This window comes from Astatotilapia calliptera, chromosome 7 (genome assembly GCF_900246225.1).
Source record: "Astatotilapia calliptera chromosome 7, fAstCal1.2, whole genome shotgun sequence".
Lineage (NCBI taxonomy): Eukaryota > Metazoa > Chordata > Actinopteri > Cichliformes > Cichlidae > Astatotilapia > Astatotilapia calliptera.
In genome coordinates this window covers 42,077,070-42,101,481 of record NC_039308.1, presented here as the reverse complement: position 1 = coordinate 42,101,481, position 24,412 = coordinate 42,077,070, and the positions used below count along the sequence as shown (strand labels likewise).

Here is a 24,412-nt window from a genome sequence, read left to right as displayed (position 1 = left end):
TAAACGGCTGGCTTTTTGTTAAGTCCAATCTTGTCTCTACACATCTGCATTTGACTCTTCTCTCCAACACAATCTGTGCATGACACATGAGACAGATCATGACACATGCATACAAACTTAATTATAATCTTAACTCTGAGCCGTTGTCCATTGACAACGTATCCAAGTGTACACACACACACACACACACACACACACACGGCTGCACACACACACACACACACACGGCTGCACACACACACACACACACACACACACACACACACACACACACACACACACACACACACACACACACACACACAGTTACGGTTCAACGTGGGGGACTCAAGCGCAGGACTCCAGAATCAGTTGAACACAAGAATTTATTTACAGAGTTTACCCGATGTATATACAGGAAGTGCAGGGCAGTGCTATATACAACAATGTGGGGAACGGGGCTCCAGGGAAATCCAAAGGGGGGAATCACTCGTTCTCCAACTCTCCACACTCACGACCGCAGTTCCTTTCTCCACACTTGACACAAAGATTCACACAGGGAAGGTTATCCAGGAGGTCTGTATGTAGGCGAGGAAACAAGAATGAGTTACAACGTTCACAATAGACACTTGACTTAGCTTGAGCTGTAGCTTGACTCTCACTGACGCGTAGTAGACAACTATCCAGCGAAAACCAGCAGACTCCTCCTGGCTTAAACGCCGTTTGCCTTGATGGGCATCAGGTGTGTTCCCCTTCAGTGGGCGTGGGCCGAGGGTGTGAGCCCACAATGAGTTCTGCCCCAGCAACAGAGAGGAGGAGAGAGAGAGCAAGAGAGAGAGAAAAAGGCGGAAATGGCCGATCAGCGTCTTGCTGATCCCCCAGGCCATGACACACACATCGTATACAAGTGTACACACACACACACACACACACACACACACACACACACACACACACACACACACACACAGATTTATGAGTTGTTTTGCTCATTTCAATTTTAAATCAATTTCAATTTATTTAAACAGCGCCAAATCACAACAACAGTCACCTTGAGGTGCTTTATATTGTAAGTTAGTTATATAATGTTATATATGTAAGTTATATTGCAACCCAACTATCAGACGACCACCTATGAGCAAGCACTTTGGCAACAGTGGGAAGGGAAAACTGCCTTTTAACAGGAAGAAACCTCCAGCAGAACCAGGCTCAGGGAGGGGCGGCCATCTGCTGCGGCCAGTTGGGGGGTGAGGGGAGGGAGACAAGACAAAAGGCATGTTGTGGAAGAAAGCCAGAGATGAATAATAACTCATAATTAAATTCCCCTTCACTCACTGTATATAAACACACAGTGAGTGAAGGGGTGAGAGAAGGAGAAACACTCAGTGCATCATGGGAAGCCCCCAGAAACCCAAGTATACTGAAGCATAACTAAGGAAGGATTGAAGGTCACCTGATCCTCATGTGTATATAGCCCTAATTATAAGCTTTGTGACAAAGGAATGTCTTCAGCCTAATCTTAAAAGTAGAGAGGGTATCTGTCTCTAGAAACCAATTTTAATTGTTGGGTTCTTTTCTTTATGTATTATTGTATGGTCTACCTTTCAATAAGGAGATAAGAAGACTGTTGTTGTGATTTGGCTTTGTATAAATAAAAATGAATTTAATTGAATTATGTCCAGCTGTGATGAGTCAACTGCATGAAGGATGCACTGGGATCACCCGGTGGCATCTAGAGCCACCCATTTAAGTTCAAGGTAGTCCGTAGGCCAGGGGCATAGATTGCCGTGGCTGTGGAGGTGGGAGGGGTGTGTGTGGAATAGGGAGCAGGGGGTGTAAGGTCAGCCGGATGGCTCTCCAGCTTAAGTTAGGGTGATGGGGGTATGTGGCGGGGTGTGGTCTGCGACTCTGCTTCAGAGAAGGGGTGGTGCAGTGAGTTCAAGGGGGCAGTGCCAAGGAGGCTGGCAGGGCAGCTGGGACCAGAGAGTGGAGAGCTAAGCACCAACAAGGTTGTTGGTGCGCTCCACAAGGAATTGTAGACATTGTAAATAAATTGCCACTGTCCTTGCAATATTGTGTGATCATTTGGTCATACTTGCAAAGTGTAAATATCTAGAGATAAGATGGGATACATTGCTGTGTCAGACAGAAAGACAGTTCCAATGATTTAATTAGAGAAATAATCACTAAAATATTAGAAAAATGATGTTGTCCTGATAGCCATTATTTATTTTTTCTCTGAGCCCCTACATTCACCCCCGACTCTGCTCATTTTCTGTCTCCCAGCCCAATTCCGCTATCCTTCTGTCCTTCACACATTCTCTGTATTCTCCTTTCCCACAGCCTTGAGTCTATGTGACCCCTGGTGTGTCTATTGTTCAAAAAGTGGGGCAAGATGGACCAGCCATCTCCTTATTGAACCAGTAGTTGGGAAAATGAGGCCATGCTTAATGCCAGTTATTGTGTGTGTGTGTGTGTGTGTGTGTGTGTGTGTGTGTGTGTGTGTGTGTGTGTGTGTGTGTGTGTGTGTGTGTGTGTGTGTGTGTGTGTGTGTGTGTGTGAGAGAGGGAGAGAGAGAGAGAGAGGGCGCATGAGCAGGCAATGAACGATATGCTGTTTAATTCTAATCCTATAAGGATATCCTGTCTATTAAAGGATTATGGGTAGAAAACATATGCACTGTCGCATAATCACAACATAACAGTCTGTAATGACATAACTATAGAATAATCTCTTAATAATATTTTAATAGTGCACTGCAATCAGTGTGAAATGTTCTCCATGTAGTAACTGAACATTACTACATAGAGAAAAATATCTAAGAATAACTAAAATAACTAAAAATAACTAAAGTATCTTGAATAAGACTGGCTTGGGTTGAGAGGACAAAGACAGTACAAAGGCATGCTTTGGAAGAGAGCCAGAGATGAATAAAAACTAATGATTAAATGGAGAGAGGTGTATGAACAGAGAGTGAGTGAAAAGAAGTGAATGAAGAAGAAACTCTACACAGTACATTACGGGAAGCTCCCAGCAGCCTAGACCTATTGCAGCATAACAAAGGGAGAATTCAGGGTCACCTGATTCAGTCCTAACTATATGTTTTGTCAAAAAGGAAAGTTAAGCTGAAGGTGATTCTACAGAAGAAGGGCCTGAAAGCTGAAGCTCTCCCTCCCAGTCTACTTTTAAATACTCTGGGAACCACGAGTAAGCCCGCAGTCTGAGAGAGGAGTGCTCTAGTGGGCCGATAAAGTACTATGAGGTCTTTAAGATAAGATGGGGCCTGATTATTCAAGACTTTGTACATGAGGAGCAGGATTTTAAATTCAAATTCTGGATTTAACTGGGAACCAATGAAGAGCAGCCAAAACAAACACAGATATGAGTCAACTGTCAAAGGCCATAAGAAGATCAATGCTGTTTCTGTACTGTACTCTCCTTTCTAAAAGGAAAAAAGGACGGTTAGCGATAGAGGCCTATATTTAGCGAAAACAGGTGTGTCAAGAGATGGATTTTTAAATAGAGGCCTAATTGCTGCCACCTTAAACATTTGTGGTATGTATCCCAATAATAGATACATTGATCAGATTGCAGCATTAATCAATCATAGGACTTCTTTGAGCAGTTTTATCGGAATGGTGTCTAAGAGAGACACTGGTGGTTTGGAAGAAGTGATTACTGAAGTTGAAGTAGACATATATGCATATAGAGTGTGTATACACATGCAGTGGACCCAGGGGTGGGTCCATTTCATACATACTGTAATAGAAGAGTTACAGCTCTTTTTAATTTTGAATACTTAATCAGTGTTGCAAGAATAATGTGATAGTAATATCCTTGGATTAGCGTTATAAACAGAAGGCACAAGGATTTTTGCAGGATTATATCCCAAATGAAGGTCATTGTCTGTAAAGACAACTATCAAGCAAATCTTTACCAACTTAAAAAGCCTGAAAACAACATCAAGTTAGTGTAAGAAAATCCTTCACGTCAGTCAGCCTGTGTACATTTATGCTACACACACACATATATATATATATATCGCACATCGCACATATTGGCACAATTGTCGTTTTATACCTCCTGAGCTACAACCACCCTGGTGTGTGCAATGGGTAGGATCATTTATGCACGTGCGGTGGCATACCATCTTTGGAATTTGGACTAATTTCCTGGCTTAGAGCATTTTTTGTTCAACAATAAATGTATGTGAAAGATCCTAAGAAATAAGTCTTCAGTTGTGTGGTATCAGCTATTGGATCCACTAAAGAGCTTTTGTCTCAACTATGACTGTACATGTCTGTGTAGGTTCTCAGCCATCCAGGTCATGGTAGTCTAAGGAGCTTGAAAAGAAAGCAACTAGATTTCTTTAAATTTCTTGACGACATTTCACCTCTCATCCAAGAGACTTCTTCAGTTCTAACACCAAATGGTGGAGAGTCCCAGGCATTTAACTAGTTATGTGCCTAATCACATGAGTCAAGGTGTTTGGGTCATTGCCACTTGAGTTTTGCGGTAAAACCAGTGTGAGACTTGAAAAACATTGAACAGAAGGGGTTGAAGTTAAGAAGCTTCTTGGATGAAAAGTGAAACGTTTTCAAGAAATTCCCTTAGATTATGACTGTACATGGTTCCTGACCTTAAATACATCTTTTAAGTAGGTTTTCATTAAAAACTGGCTGAGACTAAAGCTGAATTAAAATCAGATGTCAGTATATGTTGTCAATATTATTAGGCATAGTAACTTGTTCTGGTGCTCCTAGTGGCCCCAGAACACCACTATCAATTTAGCTTTGAAATGTTCTTTTAAAAACTCTTTTAATATCAAACCAGCTGCTAATAGAAACACCAAGACATGGTGCTACACAAATACATTGGAGGTAGTGGGTAGGGGTGGGTTTTTATAATCGATTCATCGATTAAAATCGATTCTGGCTTGGATAACGTAAAATCGATTCATTAAAATCCTGAATCGATTTTTTAATATAAATTTATTTTGTCCGAAATGCCAGAATCTCTGGTGACATCTCACAAAATTTCAAGAACCACCAAACAGTAAATGAGAGCAGGTACAGGGATTCTGCACATAGACTTAAACACACAGCGCGACCCGCGGATCAGAATCAGTTAGATGTCGCCTTTCTCACAGTCGGGGCTGAAAGCCGACAGCTCGCTGATCCGGGTCCGCGCTTTGTGTTCACGCCCTTTATGCGCTGATTCTAAAGCTGTTAGTTTGATCTCTCTCCAAACAATATTGACCGAATCAGCAGCAAAAGAAGATCCAAACGCTTCACATAAACATCGTCATGAATTCACTCTTTTACTGTTTTGCTTCCATTGCAATGCGCAGCTCTTTCTCTCTCCCTCTCTCCCTCCCCCTCTCTCCCGAATCGAATCGAATTAAATCGAATCGTGGATCGAATCGATTTGGGACCTTGTGAATCGGAATTGAATCGATTCTAGAAATCAGTGACGATACCCAGCCCTAGTAGTGGGTAGTGGCTTGCTCCTACTCTGTCTGCATCATGTAGGCATTAGATCCATTTAATAAAACAGGATAACTGACTGTGGGATGAAATGGTGAAATCTTTCCTGTTTTCTATCTGAATAGAGATCTGTCCTGTGGTATCTGCCCACCTGTTTTTATGATTATTGCTTTGTCCATTTGATCTTTCTAGGCCTCCTATCCCATTTGAATAACTGTAAAGGATTCACAAATCACTTAAGATGATGATTGGCCATAAAATGAAAAGTGGTCAAAGGTTATTTAGGGTGACTGGTTCAAGGGTTCCAGAGAAGATGCTGGTATTTAACAACCTTTGGGGATAACAATCATAATAATATTTATGTAGTTCTAAAAGCATTTGTCAAAGACCTTTTTAATAATCATTAAAACCTTTATCATTTAAAAGCTTTTCTGAATTATTAATCACAGAAATCTATGATAAAGTATAAAAAACAAATCGTGCAACAAAAAAAGGAGGAGTCCACTGTGGGCGTGGTTTGTGGCTCATCTGCAGGGGTGGAGTGGACCAGTAGATTCAGAGGTGAACTGGCTGCTCCAGTTTGCATGCCAAATATCCATGGATATGATACTGCTGTCCAATGCATCCATTGGATGCATGTGTGATGGATAGAAAGCACAAAAGCATATAAGAAAGTACTTGTGTGAATGAAGAAAATAAGAATCAGACCATCTGCCATCACATTACTCCAGTGTTAGCAGCCTAGTATAGTATAAAGTATACTTTATACTGTGGCACTGTTCAAGTGACCTCAGGCAAACATCAACTGTAACAGTTTTTAAAACTAAGCTGAAGACTCGGCTTTTCTGTCTTTTCTGTAAGCTTATGGAAACTGCTGATTTTTCTATTGGTTGCTGTTGGGTTAGTTCATGTAAACATTGTGAATGTATGTAGGAAGTTGGGTTCCTAAAATGTTCCTAAAATGTTTTAGGAACCTTTTTATTCTATTTTACTTTAGTGTGAATCACCTCAATTTTATATGTGCTATAGAAGTCAAATTTATTGAATCAACACCAGTTCCTTTCATCTCCAGCTACTTGCAAAGGTGAAGCCATTCCTCTGTTTCAGAGACTTTGAGAGAGATATCCATCCCTTCATTTCATCTCATCTCGACTTTTGGAATAGTAAGTCTGTCATCAGTTAGCCGACTGCTGCTGGTCCAAAACGCTCCAGCACGGTTACTAACTGGCACACACAAACGAAACCACATATCTCCCAAACTAACATTCTTACACTGGCTGCCAGTGAGTTTTTAAATTGATTTTAAGATTTAATTATCTAATGCTCCTAGCTGCCGCAAGGTCCAGATTAAAGCACTGAGGAGACCAGGCCTTTGCTGTGACTGCTTCTAAATTGTGGGACAAATTGCTCCTTCACATCAGGACCTCCCCAACATTGGACACTTTCAAGACCCATCTGAAAACCCACTTTTATTCTTTGGCTTTTAAATCAGAATGAGTTTGTACTGCTTTTATTTGTCTTATTTCTTACTCAAATCTTCCCATTTTATGCTTCTTTTCCTAAATAATATCAGGCATATTGTCTATATTATTATCTGTTTGGATGATCTTAAATGTACAGCATCTTGGTCAACAGTTGTTGTTTTAAATGTGCCATATAATTCATTTTGACTCTGACTACAAAAATGAATCATCATGAAGGTGTTTATCAGCTTGGTAAAATAAAACCTGGGTTTAACTGGGGCACATGAAAGGGAAGGTGTTTTGTGGCAGATGATCTGTACATAAAAATGTGCATGTTTTTAAAACACATAATGACTTGCTAACATGTGTCATTTCTTACAGGAAGAAAAAACCTTTGGATGTCAAAGAATCAAAAACTTGGAGAAACCTAGGTTAAAATAATGTAAAAATACCACAACAACTGGTCCCACATAAAAGTAAGTGCAGGTCGCGTTATCATTGCAGAAAGGATCAAATTACAGTTCAGCTGTGGATTTGTTTATTCTGTGATTTTTGAGGCCCCTTTTACTGATATATTCAACAAGTCAGCACAAAACATTTTGCAATCTGTGTGGTATTTCGGCAGGTTGAGCATCTTTTTGGAGGGAAAAGGGAGCGTGAAAGGAGGAGAGAGTAGAGCGAGCATTAAAATAATGTCAGGTGCGAGGGAGCGAAAACAGAGAGAAAGAGAAAACCAACCCAAGCAGCTGGTGTAATTACAGAGCGGCAAACACAGGGAGAATAAAGGGAGAGAAAAAACAAAAAAATGATATAAGATTGAATGCTGGGCTCCACCTCTTGCTGCCTCTGTGCAGCCCTCAACACCTGTCTACCAGCTGGACTAACTTCACTGGACCAGTTTGCTGTTTCTCTCTTAGTATTTTTAAACTTTGACATGCATTCTCTTAGAGTCCTGTATTTACGGCTCCAAGACTTATTCCCAGCACAACACAGCACATTACCTGGGCTGTAACATTAGCAGACCCTCAAAAGTTTGGAATAAAAACTTTTTTCTTTTTTTTTTTTAAATCTACAGCTTCTATAAACTATTACTGTCAGATGAATACAGGTTTTTATCATGAATATGGTATTTCAGATACCCTTCCGTTCTGGTAGAATATAACAAAGGATTTCCCCCTATTATTTTTTTCTTTCTTTTTTTTTTAAACACATCGTCACTGCAATGTCAAACACAAAGAAAGCTCAATAAACCAGGAATCCAGGATCAATCAGTGACGCCATTCCTGAGTTGCAGTTTCCAGAGGTTCCAGGTGTCGAGAGTGCCTACATGACTGAAACATGACCACTGCTCAAATCGGTTCATATGATGAAACATCACTGGCCCTAAGAATACTTAAAGAGAGATTTTTCATAGATTTTCCAGAGAGATAAAATGAGGAAGACTCTTGATGAAGCGGATATACTGGATCGCAGGTTGACCCAGGGCACTGCTCTGTGTCAGCGGTGGTCTTAAAATGTACTCCCAGTTTCTAGATGATACTTCCTTCAAGCAGTGGTACAGGAAGAAGCTCAGTCAACAGAAGTCAACATGATATACAGAACAAAGTTCCATCATATCTGCAGCCAACTACATTACACTACATTGCTCTCTCTCTCTCGCTCTCTCTCTCTCTCTCTCTCTCTCTCTCTCTCTATTTGCCTATTTGCACTACTCTGCCTGGTTTGCACTCAATGTCATTTACCCTTATATTGTATATTGTATAGCTTTCTTGTTATATGTAAAATTGTATTATATTATTTAATTTTTTTTACTTTAAAATATTTTACTTGCATTTTTAATCACTCTTATATTTAAATGTTCATTTTCTATTTTATCTAGGAATTGAGAGTAACGAAGTTTCTATTCTCTGTATGTCCTGTACATGTGGCAGAATTGACAATAAAGTTGACTTTGACTTGACTTTGACTTTGACTCTCTCTCTCTCTCTCTCTCTCTCTCTCTCTCTCTCTCTCTATATATATATATATATATATATATATATATATATATATATATATATATATATATATATATATAATATTATATTCATCTGTAAATTCTGCATGCTAATAATATCTAAACTTAAACTTAACTTAAACTTTCCCTCTGCTCTACATGTTCAGGTTTCAGATGTGGTCATTATGCTATCAGGGAATATACAAGTATAGGCTAAAATTGTGTTTGCAGTGGATCAAATACTTGTTAAGATTGATTCATTTGACCCCTTTAAAAGTCACTAATAAAGGCTTTGGAGCAGCACTCGTTTTGCTCTGCTTTTACCCACATGGGGGCAGCAGAGCATTTTGTAAAGACGACTAAACGTGATCAATTGTTAATGTTATTAAGGTGTTTATAGGAAACAGAAAAGGTTAATAAAATGAATAAATTGGATATTTGTATTTTTTTCTGTAGTAAGTAATCTCCAGCAAAGGTTTTGAAAAGCGTTTTCTCTCCTTTTAGGTGACTGTTGTTCACAGTCCAACAAAACACATGGACCCTGATGTTCACATATAGCACAAGGTCTACATATTATAGATTATAGATAGATTATTGATGGATGATGGTATGCCGTGAAAATGTCTGATGCAATTGAGAAATGATTTTAGAGATTATATCAAGTTATATGTAACATTTGTTCCTCGCGTGATATAAAATATTTAAATACGTTTAGATGGACAAATCAATGAGCAGAGATAAAAACATACACAGCTCCAAGGACCGAGTTCATTTACTATATCTACCAATAGGTGTCGCACTCGCCACACGAGGCCGAACAGCCTTATGAATACGTCTGGTCAGGCCCTACAATCGGAGGCTCGTTGGTCTAGGGGTATGATTCTCGCTTTGGGTGCGAGAGGTCCCGGGTTCAAATCCCGGACGAGCCCTCTTTTCTTTTTATTTGTACATTTCCTTGTTTCTTCAGAAAAGCAGTGACTGGAAGCAATTACTGCATGATTTTTCTTTTCTAACATCTACATGTTAGAGCAAGTTATACATTTCTTTCCATGATTTCTTTTAAAGCATTGTGACCGTATGTGATTTAGTGGTTGCCTTGTTATAGCTGAACTCCTCAGCAGCTCAGAGAGACACAGTGTTCTGGTTCCTCTGACTGTATCTACCTCCAAAGAGCTTTAAAGGATATGCAGAGGTAAAAAAGCCCACATGGGCTTTGCATTTGTTGTACTGTATGTAGTTTCTGTGTGCTTCTGTTTTGTATTTTCCATTAACCAAACCTTAGATGGTTTCCCCTCCCTGATTCTGGTTCTGCCACATTGCCTTCCTGTTGTACAGAAGATCTTGTTTCCCACCTTCTGCATCTGAATGCTGGGATGCTCTCCAAAACTGAAGGGTCTTCACCTCATATAAAGCAACTGCGACTGTTGTAGATTATATAAATAAAATTGAACTGAAGTGAACTGAATAACCTCAGACAAAACTTTCCTTAAAATAAAACCTTTATTATATAAAAATGCTTTTGATACAAAAAATGTCACAAGGGTAAATTACGCAAAGCATTCTTAGCAGAGACAACAAGTACAGGGTTTTACTGACACAGTGGTTTGAGGCAGGGCCTATAGCCCTCAACATAAATGTGTTGTGCTGCTAAAAAAGCACCCAACTTCAGCTACCTAAGCTGGAAATCTATTTTAGCTGTAATGTCACCTGACTGGAGATAATTTAATCAGGCAACAGGAACAAAGCTTACTCCAAGACCATGCAATTCCTGACCTTTACAAAGTGCTGCCAAACTGCACTTCCCTCTAACTCATCTAACACAGGTGAACTTCTTCCAGGCACAAAGGGGCAACAAAGAACACTTTCACCTTGATGACTGCTAAAAGAAGCACTTTTCTGACCCACTATCTGTCTTTGAACTTGAAAATGGTCAATTCTCGTGCCAATCTATAGTCTTTACGGTAACAGTGCCAAATATTCCTATAGGGAGTGAATAAAGTTGTGCCCCCTGGATCAACATGAAATATCGTTGGAGAAAATTCTTTCTTTGAAGCAGGACACAACCAAATTAAAACAGGTCATTCGTAAGTTTAAAATTGTTCATTCTTTTAGGAGCATGATCACCAGCTGTTACTACGACATCAATTTCTTGTATGTAACGAGCAAAGATTAATGGGTCAGCAAAGTCTCGAGATTTCATCCTCAGTGGACTACTAATAGACAACTTCTTCAAAATCTCTCCAGTAGTTATTATCTTACAAAATGTGGCAAAGCTCAGAGGCCAGAAAGTTTGTCTAACCTGAGGCAACTGCTACCTTTGGTTTAATTTAATCCAATTTAATTACATTTTATTTATACAGTTCCATATTAAAGCAACAGTTGCCTCGAGGTGCTCGGGATTACTCAGGATGCTTCAAACTGTGTGTGTTAGACTCACAGCATCTAAACCATCCTTCAAGCTCAGGTTATGCAGTGATGAGTTCATTGTACGAAAACCCGCAAAAGACTTTGTGGGGAGATCAGGGAAGAGTCATCTGAAGCATGGAGGTTTTCAACCTTTTAACCTCCTTCCAAAAATAACTCCTTCAAACCAAACATTTCAACTGACACAGAGACATACATAATGATCTACATACAAAGTACAAAGAACAAACATGGCTATAAGAATAATTTGCTATTAACTGTAAAGTAGCTTCACGATCTACTGTCAGTATAAGAGTGGCAATTTTGGCCTTTCTGTGTAATGATAGTAACTGATATCGTATGTACACAATAGCAGCAAACATATTTTTGGTAAACAGGATGATGAGAATACAGAAAAAGTGATGGAAGAGGTTCTTAGTTACACCAAAAAGCATTAATTTCTCATAACTCAATCACTGACTTCATTACACATATTTACAATAGCTTTACATGTTGGCATTCGTCTGGTGTTTGCAGGCAGGCGGTGACTTTACTCAATGAAGAGACTGTTAGCAGTCGCTTTGTTGACTGGAGAAGGCTCTACTTCTTCACAAGGCACAGGGCTCAGCTATGGAGGATTGAAAGTTTGGAATGGAGGAACACAATGTGGGAAAAGAAGCAGACTTGACCTCTGTGATCATCCACTCTGTCACTTTTTAGTGTACATATTATAAATCAGTCATCAGATTTTTCCAATTCACCTAGCAAGCCTTCACATGCCTGTATGCTCCTGTATATTCATTCATCCTTCATTCACACACTCACTCACTCCACTGTCCTTTGTTTTCTGTCAAGCTGGGGATCACCCACTATGAATAAAGTATGAAAAACATTTCCATTATTTGTTGTTTGTTTTTTTTGTTTTGTTCATGTGATTTTTAACACTACAGTATATACAGTCCTGCTGACACAGATGCTGTGAGGAAGGACAAGACAGATCTGTGAAGATTGGGGGAGATGAGGTGGTGGTCTTTTGGATGCACTGGATCTGTGGTTTTCACACTCAATTGGTGAGGTCACTGCATGCTGAAGAGGAAGTAGCATGAGAAATCAGGATCCTTTTTGGACTGATGGAAACCCAAAACCGGCCCAGCACAGGAAGGTTTCTTCATTCCATGGAATGAAAGTTAAAGAGGGAATGCCCTGAGGCATGGCAGGGACAGCCTTGAACCTTCAACCTGTTCCATGAGAGTGAATGTTCAAGCAGGGCATTTGGAAGATTAGACAATGGCCACCCTGAGAACTCCTGGATGACTGGAATGATAAAAGGACCAATAAGGCATATCAGCCTAATCAGCTGATATGAAGCTCTCGTAGCTAGCTGACTTCATCCCTTTCTTTCTCACAGGGGTCCCAGGCTGTTGAGGGTCATGAAGAGTCAGTGCAGGGAGAGGGAGGAGGGGGACATAGGTGGAAGTAGGAACGCTCTGTAGAAGGGGATGGAGGGCAGCTTTCCTCAGCTGACATGTACTGGGATCGGGGCGTGGGGGGTGGAGGGTATGGGTCAGAGTCTGAGTTGAGGTCCATGTAGTACTTGTGTTTGGTTTGGCTGCCATGGCCAGAGCCCTTCCAGCGACCCACTGACAGCCCCAGCCCAGCCGGCGGGTGGTGGGGAGTGTAGTCGCTGTCGCAAACATCGGTACTGCAGGGAGTGGTAGGTGGGACGGTGCCACGGACCGGGTTATAGGGTCTGAAGGAGAGATGACACAAACTTAGTTTTCATTGCAGTTTACATACAATTAATCTTTGTTTACATCATAATAACCGAAAAAAGTAAAAAAAAAAAAAGATCGCAAAATCAACAGCAGGAGATGTGAACGTCTCCTGCTGAGGAGGAAGTCCAAAGCCCAGTAAAATAATTACAGTGTCATAAAGTTTGCAAGTGTCTGGTAAACACACACATGACAGACACTTGCATCTCTGGCATGTGTGTGCTTGGAGATAGGCAATGATAAGACTGTATGACCTATATGATCTGGTGGTAGATGGACTGTTGGAAGAGTAGAAGATCTCTGTGTTGTAGAGAGAGCGGTCAGTGGCTGGAGAGGGAGGAGGATTCAGGATCTACAAAACAGAACAAAAATCTGTAAGTAAACCGGAAAGTAAACCATAAACAGCCTGTGCACTGTGTGTGTGTGTGTACCTGAGGATAGAAGGCTCCCTTTGTAGATGAAGAGCTGCTGGATGAAGCTCCAGTCACATGATTTCTATCATAAAGAGGAGCTCCACTGCTGCTGCTGCCCATCAGACTGACAGAACTCATCATGGACTTCCCACAGGAGATACCTGCACACAATAGTTTACAGGTATTATTAACACCTGTGCTGATAAGTAGCAGTGTAACCATAGCACTGCTGCTGTGTGCTCCAGCTTACCTTGATAGGTACCATGCTGAGAACCGCTGGGAGTGATGAAGTTGAGAGGTACATGGGGTGTCCCGCTGATGTACTCATGAGGAAAAGTCCCACTGGGGCCTTTGTATCGTCGACACACCACACGCTGGCAGACAAAATAAGCTCCCCCGATGATGAAGACGAGCAGGATGATGGCAATAACTGGGCCGATAGTGTTGGGCCCAGTGCTAGGGATGCCACTGGAGGGAGGTGACACATGCTCTGAACATGGACAAGAAAAAAAGAATACAGTGTAAGACGGGAAGTTTACCAGAGAATATACAGCCATGTTTCTGCAGTTTGAATATCTCAGTGTTTTTACCGCAGGCGAGCTCATCTGATCCATCAGGACAGTCGGAGTAATTGTCACACTGTTGTTTCTTTGTGATACATTGATTGTCACCACAGCGGAACTGGTTGGGAGGGCAGATAGCTGGAGTAGAAGAGGAAACGTAGCAAGATGTTTCAATGGCATTTTTTTGTTTAAAAAAACAATAAAACCAAAAGCTGTCGCATTTATGTACATTTTATACGCAACAGGAAGAAGAACGATGGAAAATTATATGCCAGTGATTGGAAATTTTCTTTGTTTAGACCGAGCATGGGGGGAACTGTTACTGAATGCAACACAAATATGAGGTGGACAAGATAGCAGAACACATACGTGGAACCTCTGCAAATATTTCTGTTGCAAACAGACAAATCCAGCCATAGCAGTGGAGAATCAACAAAAGAAGGGTGACGTTTCAAAAAGTAGGTGGGTTGGTTTTGTGACTAAGGAGACCCAGGGAAGATGCTCTTTATATATTCTATGAATGATCAGATCGATGAAAATAAACACACTGAGAGCTCCAAGACAGACACGAACAGTGTCGCTGACTTATTGTTTTTATCTATGCAACTGAAATTTCAGCAGTTTAAAAAACCGCAGACATCTTTAAGCGGCAGTTGTGAGCCTGTATGAAAATGTGAAAAATGGCTGTTTGGTGCTGGCGCTACTCATTAGACCAAACACAACAATGCAAGACTACAAGGAGTCACTTTAGTAACTGGCTGTTTTTGTTGGTCAGGCTTCTGTGGCTGTAAATGCAATAGTCTTCTATTCTCCCTGTAGTTTAATTTAAACACAATCTGCATTAAGAGGAGCCAATAATGCTCCAAGCACGCACTTGGCAAGAATGGTAAGGAAAAACTCTTAACAGGAAGAAACCTCCAGCTCAACCAGGCTCACACATGGAGAGCCAACTGATGTGAACAGTTGGGGGTGAGGTTAAAGAGAAGACAGCAGAGGGAGGTAAGGTCACAAGATCCAGCCCTAACTATATACTCTATCAAAAAGGACGTTTTTATAAAACAGTTTTTGAAAAGCAGAAACTTTTTAGAAAGAAGTGCACTATTTGGTCAGTACAGTCCTATGGGTTCTTTAACATTATAACTATATACACTGATAGAGCTTTAGAGGACGTAGAGAGGATGATTTTTTAACCCCACGACAATTCTGGTCCTAATGAGGAAAAAATGACTTAGAAACTTCGTATAAAGAGTATTTATACATTTCATAACTGTAAGGGTTTATCTTACAATAGAAAGTGCTTCGAGGCAACTGCTGTTTTGATTTGGTGCTATGACTCATAGGTAAACTCAGGCTATTATTTGTTTAGTAGAAATATCAAGCATCCTAAAGAACACTGAAAGTAAAACCTAATTTATCAGTCACAAAACTTCCATGCATAATGCTGCAAACATCTGTGCCTGAGTTGAGCGTGTAAACCTACTTTCACAGTCCTGCTCATCAGAGTGATCAGCACAGTCCAATTCACCATTGCAGCGTCTTTGAGCATCAATGCAGCCTCCTTTGTCACATCGGAACTGGTATGTAGAACAGATGGGACAGTTGTCTTCATCACTGCCATCTTCACATTCTGGAAAGCCGTCGCAACGCCAGGCCATAGGAATGCAATCAATCTCCCCTGTGGAGCAGGTGAATTGCTCTGTTGAGCAGGTAGGCGGCTCTGAGAAAAAACAGAGAAGACAACATATAAGGAAGAGAATGAAGCAGAGAGACAAGTCACAATTATCTGTGGAAGGGAGAAGCACTGAACTTTAGATTAGACCCTTCAGACTAAGAGGGACAAAACCTAAACAACAGGAGTGAACATGCATGCAAATGTATATACAGTGTATGTACAGTGTGTCATTAGACATTTAAACATTCCTATAAATAACCTCTGTCACTGTTAGAGTAATTACAACCAGCATTGCTTCCTCTCTGCTGCCTGTATTAATCTGTTGTGCAACAGTATAACTAAAACACAAAGAGTTCTTGAACTGGAGTTGTAGAAGAAAAAGCCTTGAATGTCCTTGTACTTCTGAAACTCAATCAGATATGCAGGTCGGACATGTCTGCTTCTCTGAATTCTCCACCCAGAAATGAAAAGGCACCTGAGTGCTGTTACTGTGTTGCTCACCTCCACAGTGCAGCAGGTCCTGCAGCAACACCAGGTGCATGGGACAGGAGCAGCGAGGTGTTCCATCACCCTTAGCAATGCAGATGTGAGAACAGCCCCCATTGTCACGAGAACATGGGTGGGACGCTGTAGAAAGAAAAACAGCCATTGATACAAAGGCCAAACCATAAAGCCACACTAATATAGCTAATAGTTCTGTGGGAAAGATCTGTACCAAACTCCTGTGGGTCGATCTCTTCCACAGCGTGGATGGAGGTAAGGTATGATATCCGTCCCTGTATGCGTGTGCGCCCATCTCCAGTAAGTTTGTCCACCCTTTCAATCATCTGCTGCTGACGGTCAATCCAGTACAGATGGTCACCCAGCACTGTCAGCCCCATAGGCTGGAGAATGTTTGAGTCCTGTAGGACAATGCGATTTGCTCCTGGGATAGATGCAATGATATAATAAGAACAAGAAAATAGTTTTTCCTGGTGATGATAATTGAGAGTTTGTAAAATCCAACAACCCTACGTTGTTTTTTCCTCACTTCTCTAAATAAAAATATTGATTAACGACAACTCATTGCCACCAAACTAAATGTGTCAGTGTCTCTGGTGGACAACCTCAGGGATGGGAACAGTAAGCTTGGAGTAATAACCACTTATGTGATATATTTGAGCAATGTAAATGAAGCCTATGCATAAGTTCAATAAGGAACATCTGTAATCATTCATCTGCCTGCTTTCCTGGGTGTTCATCTGCTTTTCTGTTGTAAACACAACTACTGCATTCCCACGCCGTCAATCACAATACTGACAACATTACTCTACTCGCCCGCCTTGTGTGAGCCAATGGCGCATGGTTTAAATCTGTGCTCTCCCTCATTCTCCCTTTCTGACTTTTCGTGCATCCCCATCTGCACCTCAGACACCTCAGCCAGCGCACTATCCAAGCCTCAGTCTTCATCTTCACCACCACCAGCGTCTACACTCCAAGGGGCCCTGTCCTAAATCTGATCATCACTGGGATTTTGTTTTGCCATGATGGGTCATCTGGGTCTAATTGCCAAATACATGAATTTCTCTATCTCAATAAATCTTGTTCACTACTTCCAAATGATCTCTCCTTGTTTCATATTTGTTCATATTTCTATTTTATTTTCAATATTTACTGTGAGGCAATATTTGAGTCATATTCTGGCACTGTTCTTTGTTTTATCCAAATGTGTATGAAAACATTTCTTTCATATAAATTACTTCTTTTTATGGTGACTCACCTGTCAGGTCACTGCTCTCAATGCGTTTAAGGTCAGCATCAACCCAGAATAGTTTTCCCAGCTTATTGTCGAGTGCCAGAGCTACTGGTCTGATGAGACCAGTGGTGAACAAAGACTCCCTCTCTGTCCCATCCAAACTGGCACCTTCAATCTTAGCTGAGCGCTCCTGCACTGTGGTGAAATACATGTACCTGTAGAAGTGGACATGTGTCAGCAGGGTACAACTCAAGTTTATTAATAAAGCACCTTTGACGGACCTGAAGTCTCAAAGCACTATATAGCAAAATAAAAAAAAATAGGGATAATCACAATAAATTGTAATAAAAATAGTTAATACTGATATAAAAACAAGGTTAAACAGAATAAAATAGAATAAAAGAAAACTGATCATTTAAAACAGTTAAAATGAATTTAAGCAGTGTACAGAGGAAGCTAAATAAACTTGGAGTTGGAAACTCGTCCAACTTCCAAAGTGCTAAAGACTGAAAGGCTCTATTCCCTCACTCTTCATTGTCATACGAGGAAAAGCCAATTGATTCTGAGCTTGCAACTGAAGACTGCGAGCAGCATTGTGTTGGAAGGAAATGTAAGAGTGGACTTAGTAAAAAGTGGCAGAATTCTGCCCATGGCATTTTGTATAGCCAGGAGGTGAGAAAGAGGTGATTTATCTAAGCTGGTAAACAGAACCGCGGAGTTACAAATGCAAGAGCAATTTTCTCCTGTTCAACCAAAAAACTACAGCTCTCAATTTAGAAAATCTCCTTAATTGGAAAAGGAGTATGCAACAAATGTCACATGCAAGTCAAAGCCCAAAGAGGAACCAAATATTATATTACATTATATAACCAAAATTATGACTGGTGGACTTTCCTTGGCTGATTTGTGAATGTAGTTCGGGAAGAACAATAATCATGGTCTCCTGGTCTTTTAAAAACGAGACTGAAAATGCCCCAAATCAGCAATTTGCATGATAAAACTCTGAATTGACTTTACAGAACTTTTTCTTAAAATTTGCTTATAAACAGCATGTTTGAAATAGCCTGCCAACAGAAATGGCATGAAAATGAGCATTTTTGAGTCACCATTTTCCTCTGTAACTGATGATTAAATGCAGAGAGGTGTACTGTCTATAATGGAAATGGTCCTAGCGTGGAAGCCTGTAGGACTCCATAATTAACGTGTGTGTTAAGAGGACTCTCATCTCTCAGGACTTTCATTCATTGTATTATGAAGCACTTTGTGATTTTCATCTGTGAAAAGCGCTACATAAATACATTTTACTTACTTACTTACTCCATTTACATGGTGGAGTCTATTACATAGATATGATTAAAACCACTGAAGGACCGTTGACACCCACAGCATGCTCTACTCACTGTAATAAATTATTATGGTCAACAGTACTGAACGCTGCCCTGAGGTTTATAGCAGGACAAGCACAGATGTACTGTGATGAGCTCTGAAACCTGACGGAAGCTCTTCAAATAAACTCTTTCTCTACAGATGATTAGTTAGCTCCTTTACAACCACTCTTTCAATCACTTATGAGATAAAAACAATATTGGAGATTAGCTTATAATTAGTTAAGATAACTGTCAAGTGATGGCTTTTAAGTAATGGTTTAACCTCTGCCAGCTAGAACCATCAATCTTTCCAACTGAGCTTAGTAGAGTCACTGTCACAAAAATGAGCTTACCCTTTCTCAGCATTGACCACAATGGCCCTTGGCTTGTCTGTGTCATCCTTGATGACCACGCCCACAGTGTGACCATCCATCCTCTTGACGTTGATGGTGTTGGTTGTCTCACAGGTCCAGTAGATGTTCCGACTATAGGCATCCAGGCTCAGGTCATGAAGCTGGTTGTCCACTGGTTGAGCAGTGCTGCTCACTATCATTGACGACTGAAAACAAACACAGTAAGGTCATAAGGTCAACATTTGACCTGTTCTGACATTCACTTTGAGTCACATGAAGCATGAAAATAATATAATAAAAAGGTCTTAATCATGATTCTATTCTAATTTCTAAGTCAATGTTTATTTATCCTTTTTTCCACAAAAACAGCCAATGGTGTCAAATGCTGTGAGTATGTGTTTTAAGAGGGTGATGTGGATGTACCATGGCCCCATCATCTCTGGCTCTGCGTATATTCTGTCGCCCATCGAGCCAGTAAACCAGTCGTTCCACCGGGTCATAGCTGACAGCTCGAACATTTCTCATTACATGGATAGGAAGGATGATGTCGGGACTCTGCTCTCCTAAAACCATTCTGCTGATACTAGCCTTTTGACTGAAGAGCAGGAAACTTGAAGGAGCTGCAGACAGAGAAACAACAGAGAGGGGTGTGGGATTAACAGGGTGAACAAATGTAGAGAAAGGGTGTGCCTGGTGAAAAGACTCCATGTTCTCTCTGGCAAAAGAAAGCCAAAGTTTTCTCACACTCACGCACACACACACACACTAGAGGAGCTACACTCATGGGAAACAACTAAAGTATGTTGGCTTTCACAGTCTTTCTGTTGGCTGTTGAGAAAGAAGCGGCCGAGGTTTATCGTTTTACTTTCAGTCATTTCGGTTCCATTTGTCCTAACTGTAGACGCATAGTCGTATAACACCAGCAACTATTTTAATGATCATATTTTTCATTGACACTCTGTTCAAGCCACTAGCCTGCACTCTCTCTTACTTGTGTATATGTGTGATTCCCATCAGCTGTACTTACAGCTACAGTTTCGTCCATCTGGGTTCAAGGTGTAGTGGGAGGCACACCGGCACTGGGCACCAGCAGGAGTGGCCAGGCAGAGGTGGGCACAGTTGCCGTTGTTGTGTGTGCACTCATTAGTGCCATCCTGGCGAGAAGAGTGGAAGACCAGGATGTCTAGCATCAGCTCAAGCTGGCCCTGAGGAAACAGTGTGTTAAAGCTCAGCAGTTTCAGATGGAATATGAAAGGACCAACAACAAGTTAGCAGTGCCAAAAAACAAATACACTAGTTAAATGCACAACAGTAAAAATGAGATTACATTTCCTTATTAGGAATACAAAAAAAATGTTATGGTCTTAAAATGAGCCGTGTCCAAGTATATGCAGGTCATTTGGAAAAAAAACAAAACAACTGAGCACAAATTAGCAATCCAGTTGTTAAACATATGATTGAAACTTGGTATAATGTGGGAAAATATTTAAAAGAAATAGAAAGTATCTAGTGAGAAGATTTTAAAGTACAACCATGGAATAGAACAGAATAGAATATAATAGAACAGCTCTAAACATGAGGTTATTTGAGAAGGCTTGTGGATGTGGAAAGTGGACTGGCTTAGTTTGATGTAAACTGTGGCTTTGAATAAATGGGTCAGAGTGTTGTTTAGTTTCTTTTCATTCCAGTTGTTTGGTTCTTGTCTGTTTGTGTTGTCTTGGTTATATAATAAATTGTTATATTAATGTAAAAAATGAACACATTGTTTAGATAATTAAAGTGGTTTCATACCTGCAGCACCACAGTACGGTTGTATCCGCTGCGTTTGTCTGCACGTTCAATGCTACGCAGGTTAAAATCAGTCCAATAGATAAAATCGCGGTACTGTGTGAGACCAAAGGGATGAGGGAGGTCATCTACTATGATCTCTCTCTGAAGGCCTGCAGAAGATATTGAATTGGGACAACACAGGAAAACTCATAAAAGCCCTAAAATCAATACTTTTTTCTTTTTGCTGTAAGAATTTCTTGTGTAAATTTACCAAGCAGCCTTATGGATTAGACAGGAAAAAACTAACAGACTATAAGACAAATTCTTTAGTTTGCAATGTGCCTAAGGGAATTACATACATATAATTGTATGTATGTATCTGTATATTGGTATTACACTCTCCACTGGCCCTGAAGATGAAGTGAAACTTTCTCTGCATATACAAAAGCATTTTACTCTGTGCAATATCCCACAAAGTCTGTAGCAGCCACTGGAATTCAGTGGCTGCCAACCAAAAAAAATTGTCTAGAAAAAGCTAGTGATTAATCTTTTGCTTTTAAAATTACTAACACATAAACAATTGTAAAGTTGTGTCCAGCAGGCTCTAAAAATACAATTCTGAATATGAGGAGGAAAACAAATTGATGAGTTGACCCATTCAACAAGTATTGGAAAATATGGTCATTTTCTTAATTCCTGGTCACTCCACAGTTCTGCCACTTTCGCCTTCTGTCTTTGCAAGTTTTCTAGTGAAGCACTGCCAAGTGTTTAGGACGAAACCCACACAGGCACAGTGCAAACATGCAAACTACACATAAAAAGGCCTTAGGTAACACTGATATTTAAACAAGGCATTTTCTTGGCAACTGTGCTACTTTGCTAGTTTCCCCCTGGTCTGCCCCACCCTCAACAGTTTCTTTTGTTGTACTCGTGTTCCTACTAGATCGTCTATCTAACTTTATGGACTGGTTTTTGGACTTTGCTTGCCTCATTGCTGCTACAGTGTATTTTTGCTGACTATTGAAAGTTTAAGTCCTCTTTCCCGTGAATCATTACCATGGTAAGTTCTTGGTGTGTGTTTTCAAACCTTGCATGTTGGTGCTTTCAATCATGCATGTGTCTAGGTCAGTCCAGTAGAGACGATGGTCTACATAGTCAATGGTCAGTCCATTGGCACGGCCCACTTTATCCACCAAGGTTGTGATGGTGCTGCCATCCATGTAGGCTCTGGCTATGCGTGGCCGACCTCCCCACTCTGTCCAGTACATGTAGCTGCAGACAGAAAGAACTCTTATGCCTTGTGATACACATGACCAAGGTAATCACATCTGAACGTAAAAGGATGTAAAAGCTTTTGGTGGTTTTATTAAAATCTGTTTCTTTTTGTTTTTTGGGTACATTATTTATCTAACTGGCTAATCTAATCCAAACAGGGAACACGCTTCGACTTTAAGAAGACAACTTTGTTTTTCCTGTTATCAATATTTGATCATGGAATGACATCAGCTGGCTCCAGGCAAGTGTGTTGAAAGGTCTGGCCCATGACAGCATGAAGCCATCACCAAGTGTGTAGCAACTTGGCATGCTGACACACGTACTTAACAATCAAACAGAAAGACTCACACAGGCACATCAGTATGTTTTGGGGTTATCTGCATACAATGTAATAATGCAAGGTTTGTTAATAAACAGGTTTAACAGCACCATCCCTCACAAACTGAAGGTAACTGAGGAGAAGGCAGTGGGATGCAAATGTTGTTTTATTTGACTGTCCATTTGTTTGATGACATACATTCGTCTCACACACATATTCATTAATAAAATGTAGAAAATCAAATGACAGACTTTTCTGCAGATTGTATAGATAGATAGATAGGCCACAGGCACCTGGTAACGCCCCTGTACTATGAAATAGTGGAGGAATTTTTATATCCACAGCAGTGAACTGGGCCAATATATCAGGTATTTTTAAAACTGTATGGTCTTACCCATTGGCTGGGTCCAGTGCTAGTGATCGTGGGTTGTCCAATGATCGAGGATTGTCAAGATCCTTACAGACCAGAACCTGTCGATACTGGCCATCCAACCGGGCCACTTCAATGCGGTTAGTGCCTGTATCTGCCCAGTAAATGTTGTGACCCATCCAGTCAACTGCCATGCCTTCTGGGTAGTCCAGCCCAAACTCTATAATGTGTTCTACAGAGCTGCCATTCATGTAGGCTCTGCTGATTGTCTGGCAGGAAAACGAGCGGAGAGCAAAGTAAGAGATAGACAACAGGAAAGAAAAAGAGCAAATTCTCCTTTAACTGATAGAAGTGAAGAATTCCCAGTTTCTCTTAATCTGATGCAAAAAAAAACCTAACACATCAGGACATTTCTGTTGCAAAACATACCTTTGCCTGTATGTCTGTCCAATATATTCTTCTTTCATAGACGTAAACATCAAGAGCAGAGGCCTCTTTAACTCCTGTCACAGGAATGACCACATCATTGCTGTTGGTACCTAAAGAAATACTCCTGATGTTGTCCCTGAGGAGAAAACAACACAAAAGAATCCCTAAAATTCCCGTGCAAGTTACATTCTCACCTTCAAGGCTGATGGTGAAACAAGCCCGAGGTCAAAGTCTTCCAAGGTCAAGTCCAAGGTGACAAAAGTTAAAAATCAAACAACGAAAGAATGAAACAAAATAAAACTTCAAACTTATGTCCTACTGTTGTTCAAGGTGCACTACAACAGTATGAAACTCCTATTTCTCAGGTTTGTGACATTTGTGACATTTACAAAAACACGAGATAATAAAATGCGAGAGTATAAATGTGGGGTGCATTTAGACAATTATAGAACCTGGTAAGGACCAGATGATTTTTTTATTGTGCCCTGATACATAAAAAATTAGTACTCAGTATTGTGTTCACCGTCTCTAATTCAGGCCACCAAACAGTCCACTACCATTTGATACAGTGAAACGTCCTCCCCACTGATGCATGCATGTTGTGATAGCTGCTCTAGCCTCACTGTGTTAGAGCCATTTGTTAATACTAAAACTATAAAAAGTAAGAGGTTACAGTTGGACAGTGCTTAACAGTGTAGGAAAAGATGAAAGAAATTTGACGGCTGCAATACAGCAAATCTTCAGAACCCCCCCAGCAAAAAAACCTTATGACACTTCAGGGGAAAAAAGAAAAAAATCAGCTGAATTTGTTTGAAACCAAATACTGTAGCATGAGGTCTGCACAGACTGCCAAGAAGTAGCCACTTTAGTCCTCCTTCAGATGGCACATTCAGGCACACTACTGAGTGTGGTTCACCCTCATTTTGAAAGCACTCGCATTCCAAGACACAGTGAAGTTAGACGTATAAAAACAGAATAAAACAGATCTGAAGCATTAAAATAAACTGCATCCATTGTGTAGACAGCTGGATTGATTTAAACTGACGT

At 40.5% G+C, this 24,412-nt stretch overlaps 1 protein-coding gene and 1 non-coding gene across 3 annotated transcripts in view; one reads left to right on the top strand and one right to left on the bottom strand.

Annotated features, from left to right (window-relative positions):
- Positions 1 to 9,781: 9,781 nt before the first annotated feature.
- On the top strand, positions 9,782 to 9,853 carry trnap-ugg (transfer RNA proline (anticodon UGG)). The gene has a single exon. It is a non-coding gene; the product is annotated as a tRNA-Pro (tRNA).
- Positions 9,854 to 10,410: 557 nt separating this feature from the next.
- Positions 10,411 to 24,412, bottom strand: part of lrp5 (low density lipoprotein receptor-related protein 5) — a 52,931-nt gene continuing 38,929 nt past the window's right edge. For both annotated transcript variants that reach the window (XM_026174839.1, XM_026174840.1), the window contains 16 exons: positions 23,366 to 23,501; positions 22,961 to 23,205; positions 22,060 to 22,244; positions 20,994 to 21,142; positions 20,230 to 20,407; positions 19,626 to 19,822; positions 19,203 to 19,408; positions 17,507 to 17,697; positions 16,463 to 16,672; positions 16,249 to 16,374; positions 15,556 to 15,792; positions 14,103 to 14,213; positions 13,763 to 14,002; positions 13,531 to 13,673; positions 13,354 to 13,451; positions 10,411 to 13,077 (listed from right to left, as the gene is read on the bottom strand). In XM_026174839.1, the coding sequence (XP_026030624.1) occupies positions 12,756 to 13,077; positions 13,354 to 13,451; positions 13,531 to 13,673; positions 13,763 to 14,002; positions 14,103 to 14,213; positions 15,556 to 15,792; positions 16,249 to 16,374; positions 16,463 to 16,672; positions 17,507 to 17,697; positions 19,203 to 19,408; positions 19,626 to 19,822; positions 20,230 to 20,407; positions 20,994 to 21,142; positions 22,060 to 22,244; positions 22,961 to 23,205; positions 23,366 to 23,501 (2,974 nt within the window). In that variant the 3' untranslated portion in view covers positions 10,411 to 12,755. The remainder of the gene's footprint in view (positions 13,078 to 13,353; positions 13,452 to 13,530; positions 13,674 to 13,762; positions 14,003 to 14,102; positions 14,214 to 15,555; positions 15,793 to 16,248; positions 16,375 to 16,462; positions 16,673 to 17,506; positions 17,698 to 19,202; positions 19,409 to 19,625; positions 19,823 to 20,229; positions 20,408 to 20,993; positions 21,143 to 22,059; positions 22,245 to 22,960; positions 23,206 to 23,365; positions 23,502 to 24,412) is intronic.